This window comes from Ranitomeya variabilis, chromosome 7 (genome assembly GCF_051348905.1).
Source record: "Ranitomeya variabilis isolate aRanVar5 chromosome 7, aRanVar5.hap1, whole genome shotgun sequence".
NCBI lineage: Eukaryota > Metazoa > Chordata > Amphibia > Anura > Dendrobatidae > Ranitomeya > Ranitomeya variabilis.
Window position 1 is genome coordinate 76,795,946 of NC_135238.1, and position 17,454 is coordinate 76,813,399.

At 40.4% G+C, this 17,454-nt stretch overlaps 1 protein-coding gene across 2 annotated transcripts in view; it reads left to right on the forward strand.

Annotated features, from left to right (window-relative positions):
- Positions 1–8,617: 8,617 nt before the first annotated feature.
- GSG1L (GSG1 like) overlaps positions 8,618–17,454 on the forward strand; it is a 316,149-nt gene continuing 307,312 nt past the window's right edge. The window contains exon 1 of one of the 2 annotated variants that reach the window (XM_077275288.1): positions 8,618–9,170. In XM_077275288.1, the coding sequence (XP_077131403.1) occupies positions 8,867–9,170 (304 nt within the window). In that variant the 5' untranslated portion in view covers positions 8,618–8,866. The remainder of the gene's footprint in view (positions 9,171–17,454) is intronic. The other variant, XM_077275287.1, reaches the window with a different exon arrangement.

Sequence of the window (17,454 nt, forward strand, 5' to 3'; positions counted from 1 at the left end):
GTCCCATCATTGGCTAATGTGTCAATCACTGTCACTGTTGCAGGCATCGTCCGATGGGACTTGTAGTCCCATCGGACGATGCCTGAACACACGCACAGACCCCCGGCAGCCCACAGAGAGCCCAGGCATGCCACACAGAGCCCCACACAGAGCCCCGGCAAGCCGCAAAGAGCCCAAGCACGCCGCACAGACCCCTGCACAGAGCCTCGGCACACCGCACAGAGCCCCGACACGCTGCACAGAGCTCCGCACAGAGCTCCGGCACGCCGCACAGAGCCCCGGCACGCGGCACAGAGCCCCGGCAGGCACGCACAGACCCCACCCGCACACACACATGCAGTCTCCGCCAACGCACCGCCCACACTCCATTATAGTGCATAATTGCACTATGGGAACTTCCGATTCCGGTATCCGATATCGCAAAAATATCGGAACTCAGTATCGGAATTCCGATACAGCGAATATCGGCAATACCTGATATTTGCAGTATCGGAATGCTCAACACTAGTAATAGAACACCGTAACCAGGGTTTTTGGAATGACTCAATGATGGCAGATTACTGTTGAAAAATCATATCAATGACAGTCTAATGTCAAGGACTTTTAATTTCTGCTGCTCATATTTTGGTTTCTATTTTGCATGCGAAATTATTTTGGTTCAACAAAAACTATTTCGCAAGGTAAAGCATTTTTTTTATATGTGAATTACTGTTTTCTTAATGGTGCTAGTATATTTCCTATACCTTATAATAATGATGCTGCTCCATGGAAACTATACATGCTGCAGAAGAACTATATACATTTTTGAAATCAGGACAAAAAGATAATTCAGAAAAGTACAAAGTCACCTGCGATGATTACAAAAAATATTTTTTTGTAGACCTGTGTTATCGAATTTCTCTGAAACTGACATACAGATATTCTTAGTTCTACGATTCTTAGTAGAGTTATGGAGTGTTGAAGACATCAGAGAGTGGGGAGTATTAGAAGCTGATGTAACAGGACAAATTAACCCCTGTTCAGATTAAACCCGGGTAGAGTTTGGCCCAAGTCAGAGTACACCCTGGGTGATAAACTGTCCTAGGCCAAACTATACCTGGGAGAGTAAAAAATCCTAGGTCAAACTATACCCCTCCAGGCTACAATCTACCCCTCTATTTTATGAGCCTTTGTAAATTAGATAGATCTTAGATGCCATTTTTAATAGCTTATAACTGACTTACACATAGTTGGAAGGTATTTGTGTTGTTAATCACATGATGGAGATTGATCTTACAACACAATGTGACTGGTAAGGGACAACAGTCATTACATCTGAGATTACTCTGTTATCTTTTAAGATTAGTGTTTTTACCTTAAGGTACCTTCACACTAAACGATATCGCTAGCGATCCGTGACGTTGCAGCGTCCTGGCTAGCGATATCGTTTAGTTTGACACGCAGCAGCGATCAGGATCCTGCTGTGATATCGCTGGTCGTTGAACAAAGTTCAGAACTTTATTTGGTCGTCAGACCGGCGTGTATCGTCGTGTTTGACACCAAAAGCAACGATACCAGCGATGTTTTACACTGGTAACCAGGGTAAACATCGGGTTACTAAGCGCAGGGCCGCGCTTAGTAACCCGATGTTTACCCTGGTTACCAGTGTAAAATGTAAAAAAAACAAACTACATACTCACCTTCGCGTCCCCCGGCGTCCGCTTCCCACACTGACTGAGCGCCGGAAAGTGAAAGTGAAAGTACAGCACAGCGGTGACGTCACCGCTCTGCTGTTAGGGCCGGCACTCAGTCAGTGCAGGAAGCGGACGCCGGGGGACGCGAATGTAAGTATGTAGTGTTTGTTTTTTTTACATTTTACGCTGGTAACCAGGGTAAACATCGGGTTACTAAGCGCGGCCCTGCACTTAGTAACCCGATGTTTACCCTGGTTACCCGGGGACCTCGGCATCGTTGGTCGCTGGAGAGCGGTCTGTGTGACAGCTCTCCAGCGATCAAACAGCAACGCTGCAGCGATCTGCATCGTTGTCGCTATCGCTGCAGCGTCACTTAAAGTGAAGGTACCTTTAGAATGCAATTGTAACTTGATCTTATCTCTTCACTGATTTTCTCACCCTGTCTCTGATTGGTTGAAAGTGCGCAGATCTCTTTCTGTCATACTCAGACACACAAGTGGCACCCCATGAGTCCGGTTGCCACAGTGACATTGCCTCCCTCACAGGGGGTGATGTCATGCCTGAAAGCAAAGAGGGATCCCCTTACCAGGTAATACCAACATCCAACACTTTCCAACTCCAGACCAGAAGGGGGAGCTCTAACATCCTTGGCTGTGTGGTTGCTATATGCCCCGACAGTCGAATCTGGAGGGCAGGGAACTGCAAGCTCCCTGGCCACACTGAACACCCGGAGACACCACAGTAGACCAAGAGCCGGGGCTGCCAGTGAAAAGGCAGTGCCCATGATAGGCTCACTCTGTCTGCCATATAGGATTGAAGCAACACACAGGAGAGGAACTTGAGCAGAGCTTAAAGCAGAAAGGACCTAAAAAAGCAGAGCAGAAGGAAGGCCTCCAAACCCACCTGGCTAGTTGGAACCTAAGTTTATTCCAGGTTGCCCGGACCCCATCATCACCTGTTACCCGTGCCCAAGACTGCATCTGCAACTAACAAGTAAAGGTAAAGGAAACTGCAGTCCTTGTGTCCTCCAGTCATTTCCCGCGCCCTCAGTCCTGCACCCCATCGTCTACGATCACTTACCAACTATACCGGTAGCCCTGGGGCCCATTCCACCAGTGGGGAGCAGAACCATCCCAGCTGCGTCACCATCAGCCCCAGCGGTCCCATTAAGCAGCGTCGGCCAACCATTGCCGAACACCACAGGTGGCGTCACGAACTAACTCCCTATAGACTTTATTTCCCCTTAAATTTTAATTTTATTGGACATCCAGGGCCATGGACCGGGTCACTGCTGCCATGACAACCCCCTGTAAAGACCTGTCTGACCCGGCCCAAGTACTCAACAGCCCTATCGGGCACTCCACACAGTTGTCTGTAATGTGTAACTACTGAGAAGTGCGGCAGGATTCTTTACCTCATTATATCTTTGTGGAAGTCTAATATTTTTACTGATTGAAGTTTTTCTGGTTCAAGAAATAAAAGACTATGTGTTTAGAACTAGAATTATCTTCTCGCATGACTTATCTGACAAACCTGTACCTCCAATAAGATGTTGAAAAATTAAGTAATTCTTGTGTATATCACGCAAAGCTGCAGAAATCAAGGGAGTAAAACCTACAAGAGAAAAAAGTAAGCAAAAACCCTGATGTAGCTAAGTAAAAAAGGACTGTCACGATCAGAGTTACCTTGATGAGGTGGGATGGCTTTTGTGCTATTTTTTGATCAAAAAATAATATTACTAAAAACTCTGTGTTATTTAAATGCACTTTTGCTTTTTTACTTAGTTACATCAGGGTTTTTGCTTACTTTTTTCTCTTGTAGGTTTTAATGTTTTGTGGCCAATGTGAACATGCGTTTAACCTCTGCATGTGTAACAACTCAAGTTAAGCTCAATTTTTGTGTTTTTTTTCTCTGTATTGTTGCATTCTGTGCAAGCCAGGGAGTGACCTCCCTGTTTCTGAGCTAGAGATTATATATAAGGCTTCCACAGTCTGGTGTTTCACTGGTTGGGCCCAGTCCTTCTGTCTGCCCTTATTCACTCCGAGGTCAAGATTGACACATGGTAAGGTTTTAATATTAGACAGTGTAGGACTGTCCCGATCAGAGTTACCTTGACGAGGTGGGATGGCTTTTGTGCTATTTTTTGATCAAAAACAGTATTACTAAAAACTCTGTGTTATTTAAATGCACTTTTGCTTTTTTACTTAGTTACATCAGGGTTTTTGCTTACTTTTTTCTCTTGTAGGTTTTAATGTTTTGTAGCCAATGTGAACATGCGTTTAACCTCTGCATGTGTACCAACTCAAGTTAAGCTCAATTTCTGTGGGTTTTTTTAGAAATCAAGGGAGGTACAATTTGGCATGAGGGGAAATGAAATGGCCTAGGCCATAATGTACCAAAGGTATAATCAAGCCTATTCCACTTTAACCATGGGTATAGTCTGAACTCGGGGTATACCATGGCCTGTTGGGAATAAGTCCTCAAATTGGGACAGTCGCGCTGATGCCAGGATGATTGGGAGCTATGCTTATACATTAGTAAATGCCACGAAATCATGTCCCCAACAAACTTGTTAAAATAAATATTAAGCAGCAACCCCTTTGAGATTACAGCCACTTTCTCCTTTGTGCTTGAAAAGAGCACAGAATTAACAATCCTGATCAGACTAAAATGCAGATATATTAAAATTCCTTGCTTTTTCCTTGTTTTTTCCCTCAGTTAGCGCTGACTACCAAAATACTGACCTCATCCATATTTACTTTCTATTAACTGAATACTATCGGAACAAAAGTACCTTTCTGCATCCCTGCACGAATGCTCTCTAACATGCGCTGTCATTTTGGTTTTTGTACTGCTGGAAGAGATGCTGGGTCGCATATGTGTTGTGCATGGCCGCCAACTTAAAGAAGTTTTCTGGTTTTAAAGGGAACCTGTCACCACGTTTTTGGAAGATGGGATAAAAATAGCGTTAAATAGGGGCAGAGGTGGGCGTTACATTAGTGTGTGTGTTATGCGTTTATTACCCACCTAAGTTGCCGAAATAACTTTGCAAAGTCTCCGTTTTCGCCTGTCAATCAGGCTGGTCAGGTCACATGGGCGTGGTGTCTTCACCCAGATTTGGCGTAGTTTTCCGTTGGTGGCGTAGTGGTGTGCGCATGCCCAAAGTCCGGAATCCTCTTCCAGGGGATTTAAAATAGCGCGGTGTTCGTTATTGCATTGGTGATCGGTGGGCGCGGCCATCTTCCTTTGGCCGCGCGTGCGCAGAAGCGGCGCTCTGCTGGCCGCGGCTTCAGGAAAATGGCCGCGGGATGCCGCGCGTGCGCAGATGGATATCGCGGCGGCCATTTTCCTGAAGCCGCGGCCAGCAGAGCGCCGCTTCTGCGCACGCGCGGCCAGAGGAAGATGGCCGCGCCCACCGATCACCAATGCAATAACGAACACCGCGCTATTTTAAATCCCCTGGAAGAGGATTCCGGACTTTGGGCATGCGCACACCACTACGCCACCAACGGAAAACTACGCCAAATCTGGGTGAAGACACCACGCCCATGCGACCTGACCAGCCTGATTGACAGGCGAAAACGGAGACTTTGCAAAGTTATTTCGGCAACTTAGGTGGGTAATAAACGCATAACACACACACTAATGTAACGCCCACCTCTGCCCCTATTTAACGCTATTTTTATCCCATCTTCCAAAAACGTGGTGACAGGTTCCCTTTAAATTAAAAGTCTTTAGTCCCTCTGTGTAACTGCAGACTTGTGACTCCTCACAACACCCACGCTATGTGCTGTGAGGAATCATCATTGGTCTGCCTCCCGGGAATGGCGGTCAAGTATGCGATGTGCATACCCACCCGTTAAGTGGGCACAGCCTCCCTCAATACAAGGTATTGACAGTATGACAGTTTTAATGACCAATCAGGATGCCTGGAAGCAAAAACACTATGTTTAGACATAGCCTAAGACTGTGCTGTATTCTGTGCCAACTATTATATACAGTGGGGCAAAAAAGTATTTAGTCAGTCAGCAATAGTGCAAGTTCCACCACTTAAAAAGATGAGAGGCGTCTGTAATTTACATCATAGGTAGACCTCAACTATGGGAGACAAACTGAGAAAAAAAATCCAGAAAATCACATTGTCTGTTTTTTTATCATTTTATTTGCATATTATGGTGGAAAATAAGTATTTGGTCAGAAACAAACAATCAAGATTTCTGGCTCTCACAGACCTGTAACTTCTTCTGTAAGAGTCTCCTCTTTCCTCCACTCATTACCTGTAGTAATGGCACCTGTTTAAACTTGTTATCAGTATAAAAAGACACCTGTGCACACCCTCAAACAGTCTGACTCCAAACTCCACTATGGTGAAGACCAAAGAGCTGTCAAAGGACACCAGAAACAAAATTGTAGCCCTGCACCAGGCTGGGAAGACTGAATCTGCAATAGCCAACCAGCTTGGAATGAAGAAATCAACAGTGGGAGCAATAATTAGAAAATGGAAGACATTCAAGACCACTGATAATCTCCCTCGATCTGGGGCTCCACGCAAAATCCCACCCCGTGGGGTCAGAATGATCACAAGAACAGTGAGCAAAAATCCCAGAACCACGCGGGGGGACCTAGTGAATGAACTGCAGAGAGCTGGGACCAATGTAACAAGGCCTACCATAAGTAACACACTACGCCACCATGGACTCAGATCCTGCAGTGCTAGACGTGTCCCACTGCTTAAGCCAGTACATGTCCGGGCCCGTCTGAAGTTTGCTAGAGAGCATTTGGATGATCCAGAGGAGTTTTGGGAGAATGTCCTATGGTCTGATGAAACCAAACTGGAACTGTTTGGTAGAAACACAACTTGTCGTGTTTGGAGGAAAAAGAATACTGAGTTGCATCCATCAAACACCATACCTACTGTAAAGCATGGTGGTGGAAACATCATGCTTTGGGGCTGTTTCTCTGCAAAGGGGCCAGGATGACTGATCCGGGTACATGAAAGAATGAATGGGGCCATGTATCGTGAGATTTTGAGTGCAAACCTCCTTCCATCAGCAAGGGCATTGAAGATGAAACGTGGCTTGGTCTTTCAACATGACAATGATCCAAAGCACACCGCCAGGGCAACGAAGGAGTGGCTTCGTAAGAAGCATTTCAAGGTCCTGGAGTGGCCTAGCCAGTCTCCAGATCTCAACCCTATAGAAAACCTTTGGAGGGAGTTGAAAGTCCGTGTTGCCAAGCGAAAAGCCAAAAACATCACTGCTCTAGAGGAGATCTGCATGGAGGAATGGGCCAACATACCAACAACAGTGTGTGGCAACCTTGTGAAGACTTACAGAAAACGTTTGACCTCTGTCATTGCCAACAAAGGATATATTACAAAGTATTGAGATGAAATTTTGTTTCTGACCAAATACTTATTTTCCACCATAATATGCAAATAAAATGATAAAAAAAACAGACAATGTGATTTTCTGGATTTTTTTTTCTCAGTTTGTCTCCCATAGTTGAGGTCTACCTATGATGTAAATTACAGACGCCTCTCATCTTTTTAAGTGGTGGAACTTGCACTATTGCTGACTGACTAAATACTTTTTTGCCCCACTGTACCTATGTATATACTACCTGATGCATTTTGGATGATTCCTGTATTGCTACCCGTAGGCTTCCTTAATCATTGTTCTGGATCATCTCCCTTGTGCTCATCCTGGTTTGAACCCAGACCTATATCAATATTCTCTTCTTTTCTTCTCTGCCTGATACACTGGATTCCATCCAAACTCTGCCTAAGGCTTTATTCACATATCAGGGTTTTTGATCAGTATTTCATCAGTATTTGTATACCAAAACCAGGAGTGTCTCCAAAACACAAGTGTCTATATTTTAATTATAGTTTTCTCTGTAAGTACCATTCCTAATTTAGTCATACAAACCCTGAGGCTAAATACTGACCAAATAGTAATGTGTGAATAAGCCTTAACTGTTTTCAGTTCTGATTGTGCCATTATTTGAGACTCATCTTTCACTTGTTAGATTAGTTTGGGTTCCCTTTAGTTTGTTCCACCAGTTAGCAGCTACTCTGCTGATGCAACCTAAAGGCCCCTACAGCAAATACAAGATTCATGTTTAGTGATTAAATGGTGAAAAAAATAAGATGCCACTTACACTCTGCTAAACAGAGTAGCCAACGCAATGACTGACTTTGGAAGCCCGCGTTGAACTGCCAGTTTGCTACTGTTACCTTCACGAGAAACCCATTTTTCTCTGTCATATTTACTTCCTGACTGCCCATCCATCAGTCCTTCTTCCCAATTCCTTTAATTAGCTCCGTGGCATGTATGGACATACAGGAGGGATTATCTGGTTTCAGAATCTTCTGATATGTTATATTAAACTTCTCGCCTATTCCCTGGTTAACTGAGTCTCGGCAAACCCGTCAGCTCTGATTTTGAAATGGGGTTTTCTATGTCTTACAGAAATAGAATGAAGCGCTGTCTATAATATCTGATTGCATTATATATTTGAAGAACTCCCTTTAAATAAATATTTCAGATGTTTAGATACCTTTGAAATGTGTCCTAATTATTATTATCCTAGATAAAAAAATTATTGAGCAAATTTATGAATTGGGCTTCCTACGTCTAATTTTTATTTTTTTGGGGGGTGATTAAAATTATTTTAAAAATTATAACACAAAGGGCTTATATGATCAATTCTCAAATGTTATTATTCATTTATTATGTTTATTCAGAATGAGGAATTTAAAAAAAAAGAAGAGAAATAAGCATTGAGTTGAGTGACTTCATCTTTTATTTATATTCTAACGAGGCTACAATGACAATGAAAGCGATCAGCCTGCAGGTGTCTCCCACTGGAGGCTTTCCGAAGCCCTCCATATCATGTGCTCGTGTTAACAGATTTTAACTCAGCATCTCTGCTTCCTGAGAGGCAGACCACATATGATCTTATCCACACCGTGACATCCTCAGGTAGCCGGAGTGCATTTCTTGGCGGCTCTTCTGCGTCATACTTACAATTACCCAACAATGTCACATCGGTGGCGAAATGTTCTTTTCATTCTCGTCGCCGCTTAGTTCGAAAGTGGATTTGCATATATGTTTGGAAGACAGGAAACAGAACTGAAAGGCTTTCTGCATCAGTACTCAAACTGCATGTCATTTGGGCATGGATGAATAATGAGGAAATCAAAGAGAAAACACAGAGCCCTGCTTGCTGTGTGTTTGAACTTAGTAGCCCTTTTGTTTTCCACTACGGCTTTCATTACAACATACTGGTGCGAGGGGACACAGAGGGTGCCTAAGCCAAACTGTGGAAAAGGCAGGAAGACAAACTGTATTAACTACAATGGTGATGACAGTCATAATGAGAGCAATTCGAATGTGGTTCACTACAGCTGGGAGACAGGGGATGACAGATTTCTGTTCAGATACTTCCACACTGGGATATGGTACTCATGTGAGGAAAATATTAATGGATCTGGTAAGTTAATATCAATTCATTTCACTGTCATCTACAAGCTGCTCTTTCATCATCCAATGCAGAATTCTTTCCAAACGCTGCTGAGGACGCATACTGGAATTGTCATAGTTGTAATTCATTTCTCTATGTTTTGGTCTGATTTATTTCATTCATCACTGTAGATCAAGGTAAAGATTAAGGGAATATCTGTTTTTCGCTAGTCCAAATCTGCACTGCCTGTTGTAGTTTTCCGCATGATTAATAATTGCTCAATCACAGTTTTGTGTTGTCTTTTTTTATGGATGATTAATTAAATCGGTATGATATTATTTCAGGCAAAATCAGCTTTTCTGTTTTCTAGAAAATGGAAATGAGCTCCAATTATCCAAGCTATGTATAATCATTCAGTAACAATGTGAAAGGTCTAAAAAAGGAAGTTGATTTTATTTTGGTTGATTTCAGCTATATTTCCAGAAGCTGAAAAGCTATAAATTATAATTAGGGTCCACAAATGTAATTACATTAAAGTGGTTCGGAGTCATAATTCACATACAGACCAATTTAATTATTCTTCTAAAAAAAAAAAATTAAAGTTTGCCAATTCAAAGTGGTTGATTTCTGCCAGAAAGCTCATCATCGACTTATTAAATCTCAAATAAATGAACATACTGAAATCTGCAGACTTTAAACGTAATTTCAACAAGGTGTGAATTTTAGGGATTGCATTTTCATATAATGAACAGAAACTTATAGTATATTCATGTCAGTAGTTGCCAACCTTCCCTCAATGCCTCTATTTGTAATGGAAACCCAACAACCTAACCTCACCCACACAACAGGTGGCCTCCTAAAGTTTAAGCACACATCCAGTTTTCCATGCCAGATTGTTTCAAGAGTTTGCAAACTATGCCATCTATTTTTTTCCTAAATTGATTAGTGTCCCTTTAAATGTTGTTTATTCTACTTACTGGTACACTATGGCAGGAGACTGCATTGGTAATGAGTGCAGGACCTCAAGCGGAAAAGACAGCTGGGGCACACTTTTCTGGCCAGGTCTTGAAAGTAACATTGACACCTGCGGTGCATTCTGTCTTCCAGCTGGCCAGGTTTCATATGCTTCGTGTCTTTTATAGAATTTTAAAAATCATAAAAACAGATACGAATCCAGATGTCAAAAGAAGATACATAACTGGCATAGGCTAAGCCACCGCCTGGCAGAGCTTGTCTATGAAGATAATTCTTCACCGGTTAACAGATGTTGGTCAATGTATGTATGATGAAATGTATATATAATACATATTTTTCATGCACAGTTTTCTCTGTACAGCCGTACAGATGTCAGAGAGGTGGGACACCACCTCGTAATAAAATAAGTACACAATTATAAGGGACAGCCTGGGTGATGCCCAAAGTCCCAGTAGAAGAAATAAACATATAAGGAGGGTATTCAACAGGAGCCCCATGGTTTTAATCTAAATGACATATTCTTTATTAAATATCAAAACCCAAAAACTTTTAAACATGAAAAGAAAGTCCTCCTGATGTGAAACAGAAGAACACCTATTTCCCATAAAATAATGATTTAGAATCCTGAAGAAGGTGCTAAGATGTTATTGCGAGTAGCAAGGCTTGTGATGTCATGTGTAGAAACTCACCCCTATGTATATATATATATTTGCAGTGTGTATTCATAAGGGTTATGCCTTCATTGGTTGGAGGTATTTAGAAGATAGGTGCACTCCAAAGTAAGATGCACAAGTAGGGTCCCAAGCCATGTAGTAATATAGAAGCACTCAGGTGATTGGTGAAAAATAAGTAATTTTATTTACAGTGTCACAGTACAAACAATTATACTCTGACACTGTAAATAAAATTACTTATTTTTCACCAATCACCTGAGTGCCAAGTTTTTCTATATTACTTCATTGGTGGGAGAGCATTAGTTTAAGACCAAATTATCAGGATGAGAAGGATAGAATAAGTTAGACAGTGTCCCCCATTCTTTTCTTTTTTCATCCACAACGTACTTATTTGAGTACCCATAGATCATATAGATATTTAAAAATGAAATACCAAAATTAATGAAAAATAAATTGGATATGTATACAGTCTACATTAATATGTTGTAGAAGACAAGTTTAGTTTTAACCTAAGACAGAAAGATAGATAGATACAGTGGGGGAAATAAGTACTTGATCCCTTGCTGATTTTGTAAGTTTGCCCTTTGACAAAGACATGAACAGTCTATAATTTTAAGGGTAGGTTACTTTTAACATTCAGATATAGAATATCAAAAATAAAATCCAGAAAATCACATTGTATAAATTATATAAATGTATTTGCATTTTGCAGTGAGAAATAAGTATTTGATCCCTCTAGCAATCAAGACTTAATACTTGGTGGCAAAACCCTTGTTGGCAAGCACAGCAGTCAGACGTTTTTTGTAGTTGATAATGAGGTTTGCGCACACGGAGGAATTTTGGTCCACTCCTCTTTGCAGATTAAATGATCTATAAATGGGCTAAAGTTAAAGATTTCCTTTGTATTTTAGACCAAAAATGTATATTGGCATTTTTTACATTTAAAAATTACAAGCAGGAAAATGGACCAATGTGAAAGTTTAGGCACCCTGCATGATTAGTACCTAGTAGCACAGCTATCACAGCTTGTAAACTCTTTTTGTAGCCAGACAAGAGTCCTTCAATTCTTGTTTGAGGAATTTTCATCCCTTCTTCCAGTTCTGTGAGAGTCCTCACAGATCCACAGTGTCTCATGCTGATTGTGAAATGTAGCACACTGTTGGATGCTTTTGTCCAACTTAATATCACCTCTTGTTTAGCTAAGTTTGAGTCTTCTTTTTTTTTTTTTTTGCTAAAATGTTGGTGCAATGAATGTGGTGGATCAAAAATTTACCCCCTAATGTCCACTGAAAAAAAATCATCCATTACAGAAATATTTAAGTGCGCCCTAATAATTTACTGTATTCCTCCATCAGCATTAGACTTTCCTAGTCACTAGCAGCTCAGATAAATTCAATATTAATGCTTGAAATTCTCAGTTTAGCAAAAAATTCTCTTACGGAGTTTCCATTGAATATGTATTTATGGCAACTTAAAAATTGCAAATAATTCATCAATAAATGTAGTATAAACATGGATGGAGCCTATAATGGAGAGTGTTCAGAAATACACAGCACCTCCTACCTATAATTGATGTAGAAAGCAACAGATTAATAGAAAATACAGCTAATCATTGGCTGGACAAGAAGAAATGACGGAACATAAAAATATGAAAAAATACATGACAGGAGACACAAGTGCTAAAAATGGAACTATTTGTCAGTATGTAAAAATAGTGATTAAAGATGGATCTGTTTTCACAATGATATTTTGCATTGCACCTAGTCTGAAAAATGAAGTATCTTTGTAAATTTTTTAAAAATATATACCTATAACTTTGTGCCTACAGCTCTTGTGCCATATAGATCGCCATGGCAACAGACTACAAACAAGAGAAAAATGAATGTCGATATGACCGCAGGATCAGACTGCACAGGTGTCTTTGTAGTCTGTTACCATGGAGATGTATAGGTCTACACACAAGTTGTACAAACAAAACTCTCTGAATTTTTTTTAATTAAGTCTATCTCCTAAAGTTGCTGCTTATTTCATGAATGTAACAGAGCAAAAACAGGTTGCAAAGGTGTAAAACATCTTCAAGTCAAAGTTAAAATGTGATTGGTGTAGTAACATTCCTCAATATAGTTATACTTCATTCACATGATGGAAAATCTGGCACATTGCAGTTTTGTCGTCTTCCACTCTGCGTGCAATACTAAGGACATCTTGAAAACATGATCTGTTGGGGGCCATGAGTACTGGGGTTAGGGAAACAATGTTCTGATCTTTTGCACAAGAAGTAAAAATACACTATACACATTTTGGACTTTAAGTAGCATTTTAGTCCATAGGTGTTTGTTCAGGAATTAATGCACTGTGGACGATACAAAAAAACACACCAATATTTCCACAGACATGTCATTTTTGTACCTAATAGTTTGTGCCCAGTTTGTGGCATCAAAGACATACACCTTTTCACTTGTTATATGTAGGTTCAATTTCATATATGTGGTATAAAGTGCTGTTTAGGCTAAACTGTGAAAGCAATGGCCATCTTTTTGTTTTGGAGCTCAGATTTTTGCTTTCCTAGAATCATGGAATGTTAGATTTCGAAGGGACCTCCAGGGTTATCGTGGCCAACCCACTGCTCAATGGAGGATTCACTAAACCATCTCAGACAGATGTCTGCTCAGCCTCTGTTTGAAGACTTCCATTGAAGAAGAACTCGCCACCTCACGTGGCAGGCACTGGCAGCCTGTTCCACTCATTGATCACCCTCACTGGCAAAAAGTTTTTTTTAATATCTAATCTGTATCGTCTCCCTTTCAGTTACATTCCATTGCTTCTCGTGTTTCCATGTGCAAATGAATGTGAATATTTTTCTGCCCAATGATGACATTGTCATCATTGGGCAGAAAAATATTCACATTGATTTTTCTGGCTAACACGGTACCACAATACAATTTGTTATTGTACATCATGTGCAAATGAGAATAATGAAGATCCCTCTACACTGTGACATCCATTCAGATATTTGTAAACCGCTATTAACCCCTTAACGACCACCAATACACCTTTTAACGGTGGTAGCTAAGGGTACTTAAACCACAGCGCCGTTAATTAGCGGCACTGTGGAAAAATTGTATAGCGCCCCCCAGAGTCGGAATTTCTCTGGGGTCTTGGAAGTAGCCGAGACCACAGAGAACATGATTCGGGTAGGTTTTTACCAACCCTAGAGTTGCAAATGCCGTTATTAACCATATAACAGCAACCACAAAGAAAAAAAAGTCTGATTTGCCATTTAATTTCTCTCTCCTCTGATGTGATCACACATAGGAGGAGAAATGGAGTCCCGATCTCCCCCGGTACCTCCCAGTGTCCCTGAGTCCTTCTGCTTCCCCAAGGCTGCTGGCGTCTTCTTCCGGTAAGAAAATGGAGGGCACATGTGCAGTGCGCCTGCTGAGATCTACCGGCCGGCACCTGACAGCAATAGGAGATTTTTACTAATGGTTCATTTTGATCGCTGTGATAGACCCTATCACAGTGATCAAAATAAGAAAATAGTAAATAACCCCCCTTTATTACCACCTTAGTTAGGGAAAATAATAAAATAAAAAATAAATATTTATTTCCATTTTTCTATTAGGGTTAGAGTTGGGCTAAAGTGAGTTGGGCTAAAGTGAGTTGGGCTAAAGTTAGGGATAGGGTTGGGGCTAAAGTTAGGGTAGGGGCTAGAGTTAGGGTTAGGGATAGGGGTTGGATTACATTTTTGGTTGGGATTAGAATTAGGGTTGGGATTAGGGTTAGGGTTGGGATTAAGGTTAGGGGTGTGTCAGGGTTAGGTTTGTGGTTATGGGTGTGTTGGGATTAGGGGTGTGTTGGAGTTAGGGTTGGGATTAGGGTTAGGGGTGTGTTGAGGATAGGGGTGTGGTTAGGGTTATGGTTAGGGTTGGGATTAGGGTTAGGGGTGTGTTGTGGTTAGATTTGGAGTTAGAATTGAGGGGTTTCCACTGTTTAGGCACATCAGGGGATCTCCAAATGCGACATGACATTTGATCTCAATTCCAGCTAATTCTGTGTTGAAAAAGTCAAACGGTGCTCCTTCCCTTCCGAGCTCTGCCATACGACCAAACAGTGGTTTACCCTCACATATAGAGTATCAGCATACTCAGGACAAATTGGACAACAACTTTTGTGGTCAAATTTCTCCTGTAACCATTGTGAAAATAAAAAATTGGGTGCTAAGTAATCATTTTTGTGGAAAAAAATGTTTTATATTTAATGCTCTGCGTTATAAACTTTAGTGAAACACTTGGGGTTCAAAGTTCTCTCAACATATCTAGATAAGTTCCGTGGGGGTCTAGTTTCCAAAATGGGGTCATTTGTGGGGGTTTCCACTGTTTAAGCACATCAGGGGCTCTTCAAACGCAACAAGGCGTCTGATCTTAATTCCAGCCAATTCTGCATTAAAAATGTCAAACGGCGCTCCTTCCCTTTACGAGCTCTGCTGTGCGCCCAAACAGTGGTTTACCCCCACATATGGGATATCAGCATATTCAGGAGAATTTGCACAACAACTTTTGGGGTCCAATTTCTCCAGATACCCTAGGGAAGATAAAAAATTGCGGGCTAAAAATCATTTTTGTGGAAAAAATATAATTTTATTTTCATGGCTCTACGTTATAAACTTCTGTGAAGCACTTGGGGGTTCAATGTGCTCACCATACATCTAGATAAGTTCCTTGGGGGGTCTAGTTTCCAAAATGGTGTCACTTGTGGGGGGTTTCCACTGTTTAGGCACATCAGGGGCTCTCCAAACGCAACATGGCATCCGATCTTAATTCCAGCCAATTCTGCATTGAAAAAGTCAAACCACGCTCCTTCCCTTTCCGAGCTCTGCCGTGCGCCCGAACAGTGGTTTACCCCCACATATGGGGTATCGACGTATTCAGGAGAATTTGTGCAACAAATTTTGTGGTTCATTTTCTCTTTTTACATTTGTAAAAGTAAAAAAACTGGTTCTGAAATAAAATGTTTGTGAAAAAAAGTTAAATGTTCATTTTTTCCTTCCATATTGCTTCAGTTCCTGTAAAGTACGTAAAGGGTTAATTAACTTCTTGAATGTGGTTTTGAGCACCTTGAGGGGTGCAGTTTTTAGAATGGTGTCAATTTTATCAATTTTCTGTCTTATACACCCCTCAATGTGATGTGGTCCCTGGAAAAAAAAATGGTGTTGTAAAAATGAGAAATCGCTGGTCAACTTTTAACCCTTATAACTTCCTAACTAATAAAAATGTTGCATACAAAATTGTGCTTATGTAAAAGTAGACATGTGGGAAATGTTATTTATTAAGAATGTTTTTGTGAAATATCTCTCTGATTTAAGGGAATAAAAATTCAAAGTTTGAAAATTGCAAAATCTACAACATTTTTCGTCATATTTCCATTTTTTCATAAATAAACGCAAGTCATATCAAAGAAATGTTACCACTAAGAAGAAGTACAATATGTCACACAAAAAAAATCTCAGAATCAGCGGGATCCATTAAAGCATTCCAGAGTTATAACCTCATAAAGAGACAGTGGTCAGAATTGTAAAAATTGGCCTGGTTATTATGTGCAAAATTGGCTCTGTTACTAAGGGGTTAAGTCTCCTCTCAGTCTTCTATTTGCAAGTTAATTGTTTGCAGACCGGTCACTGTTCTGATTGGTTTTCAGGCTTCATGTCACTTTCACAGATCCTCAAAACTAACAATACAATGGAAAAAATGAAAAGAAAGCCTATTTTGGAGACACCAACTCTTCGGTGTATTCATCTACTATTAGGTTGTTTCGTTCAGCATTTTACTGTAATTTAATTATATGACATGGGGGAACATACAGTATGAGGGTTGCTCATATCAATCTTTGCAACTGACGAACAATTGTTTGAAAACTCCATAAAAGTTATTCAAAGGTAATGCTTTGAAGACAGTGTATACACAAGTTGAATACTTTTGCAAAAAATATATATATATTTCTTTCATAAAAATGGTCAAAAATAATGATAGTTATACTAGATATAGAAATACCATCTATAGCTCAGCTCAGCTGTACCTTTGAACGCCTTTTGTGGATTTTCAAACATTCAGAAGATTTTTGACAGGGTTTTTATCACATTAATTCCATTTTTTTCTGAGGAGAGGTGACCAAAGACAGCAATTATAGTACTGTTTTTTCTCCTTTTATGAGGTTCATCAAAAGATAACTTGGTAGTTCCAGATATTTTAAATGCAGCAATACCTCAGTCATAATCTATTTTATTCTGAGATATATACAGTGCCCTTTGCCAACGGGTTAAAAAATAAGGTTCGTTACGATTTCGCTCACACTATGAACAATGTAAGATGTTTAAATGCTTTAAATTGTATGAAACAACATACGGTACATCATAGAACTAGGTGGATGTAAATGTTAAAGAAATTATAAGCAATTAAATAATGAGGTTTAGTTCTGGGGATCAAAAAAGTCTCGATAGAGAATATACACATATTTATATCACTGTAACTACCAGTAGAGGAAGTTAGAAAACTAAGGGTATGTGAACAAGTTAAGCATTTAATGTCTGAATCTCTTGGCAGAAAGAAAACACATATAATATTCACATTTTTGCTTCATTTTTAATGTATTTTTTCCATGTTTTTTGG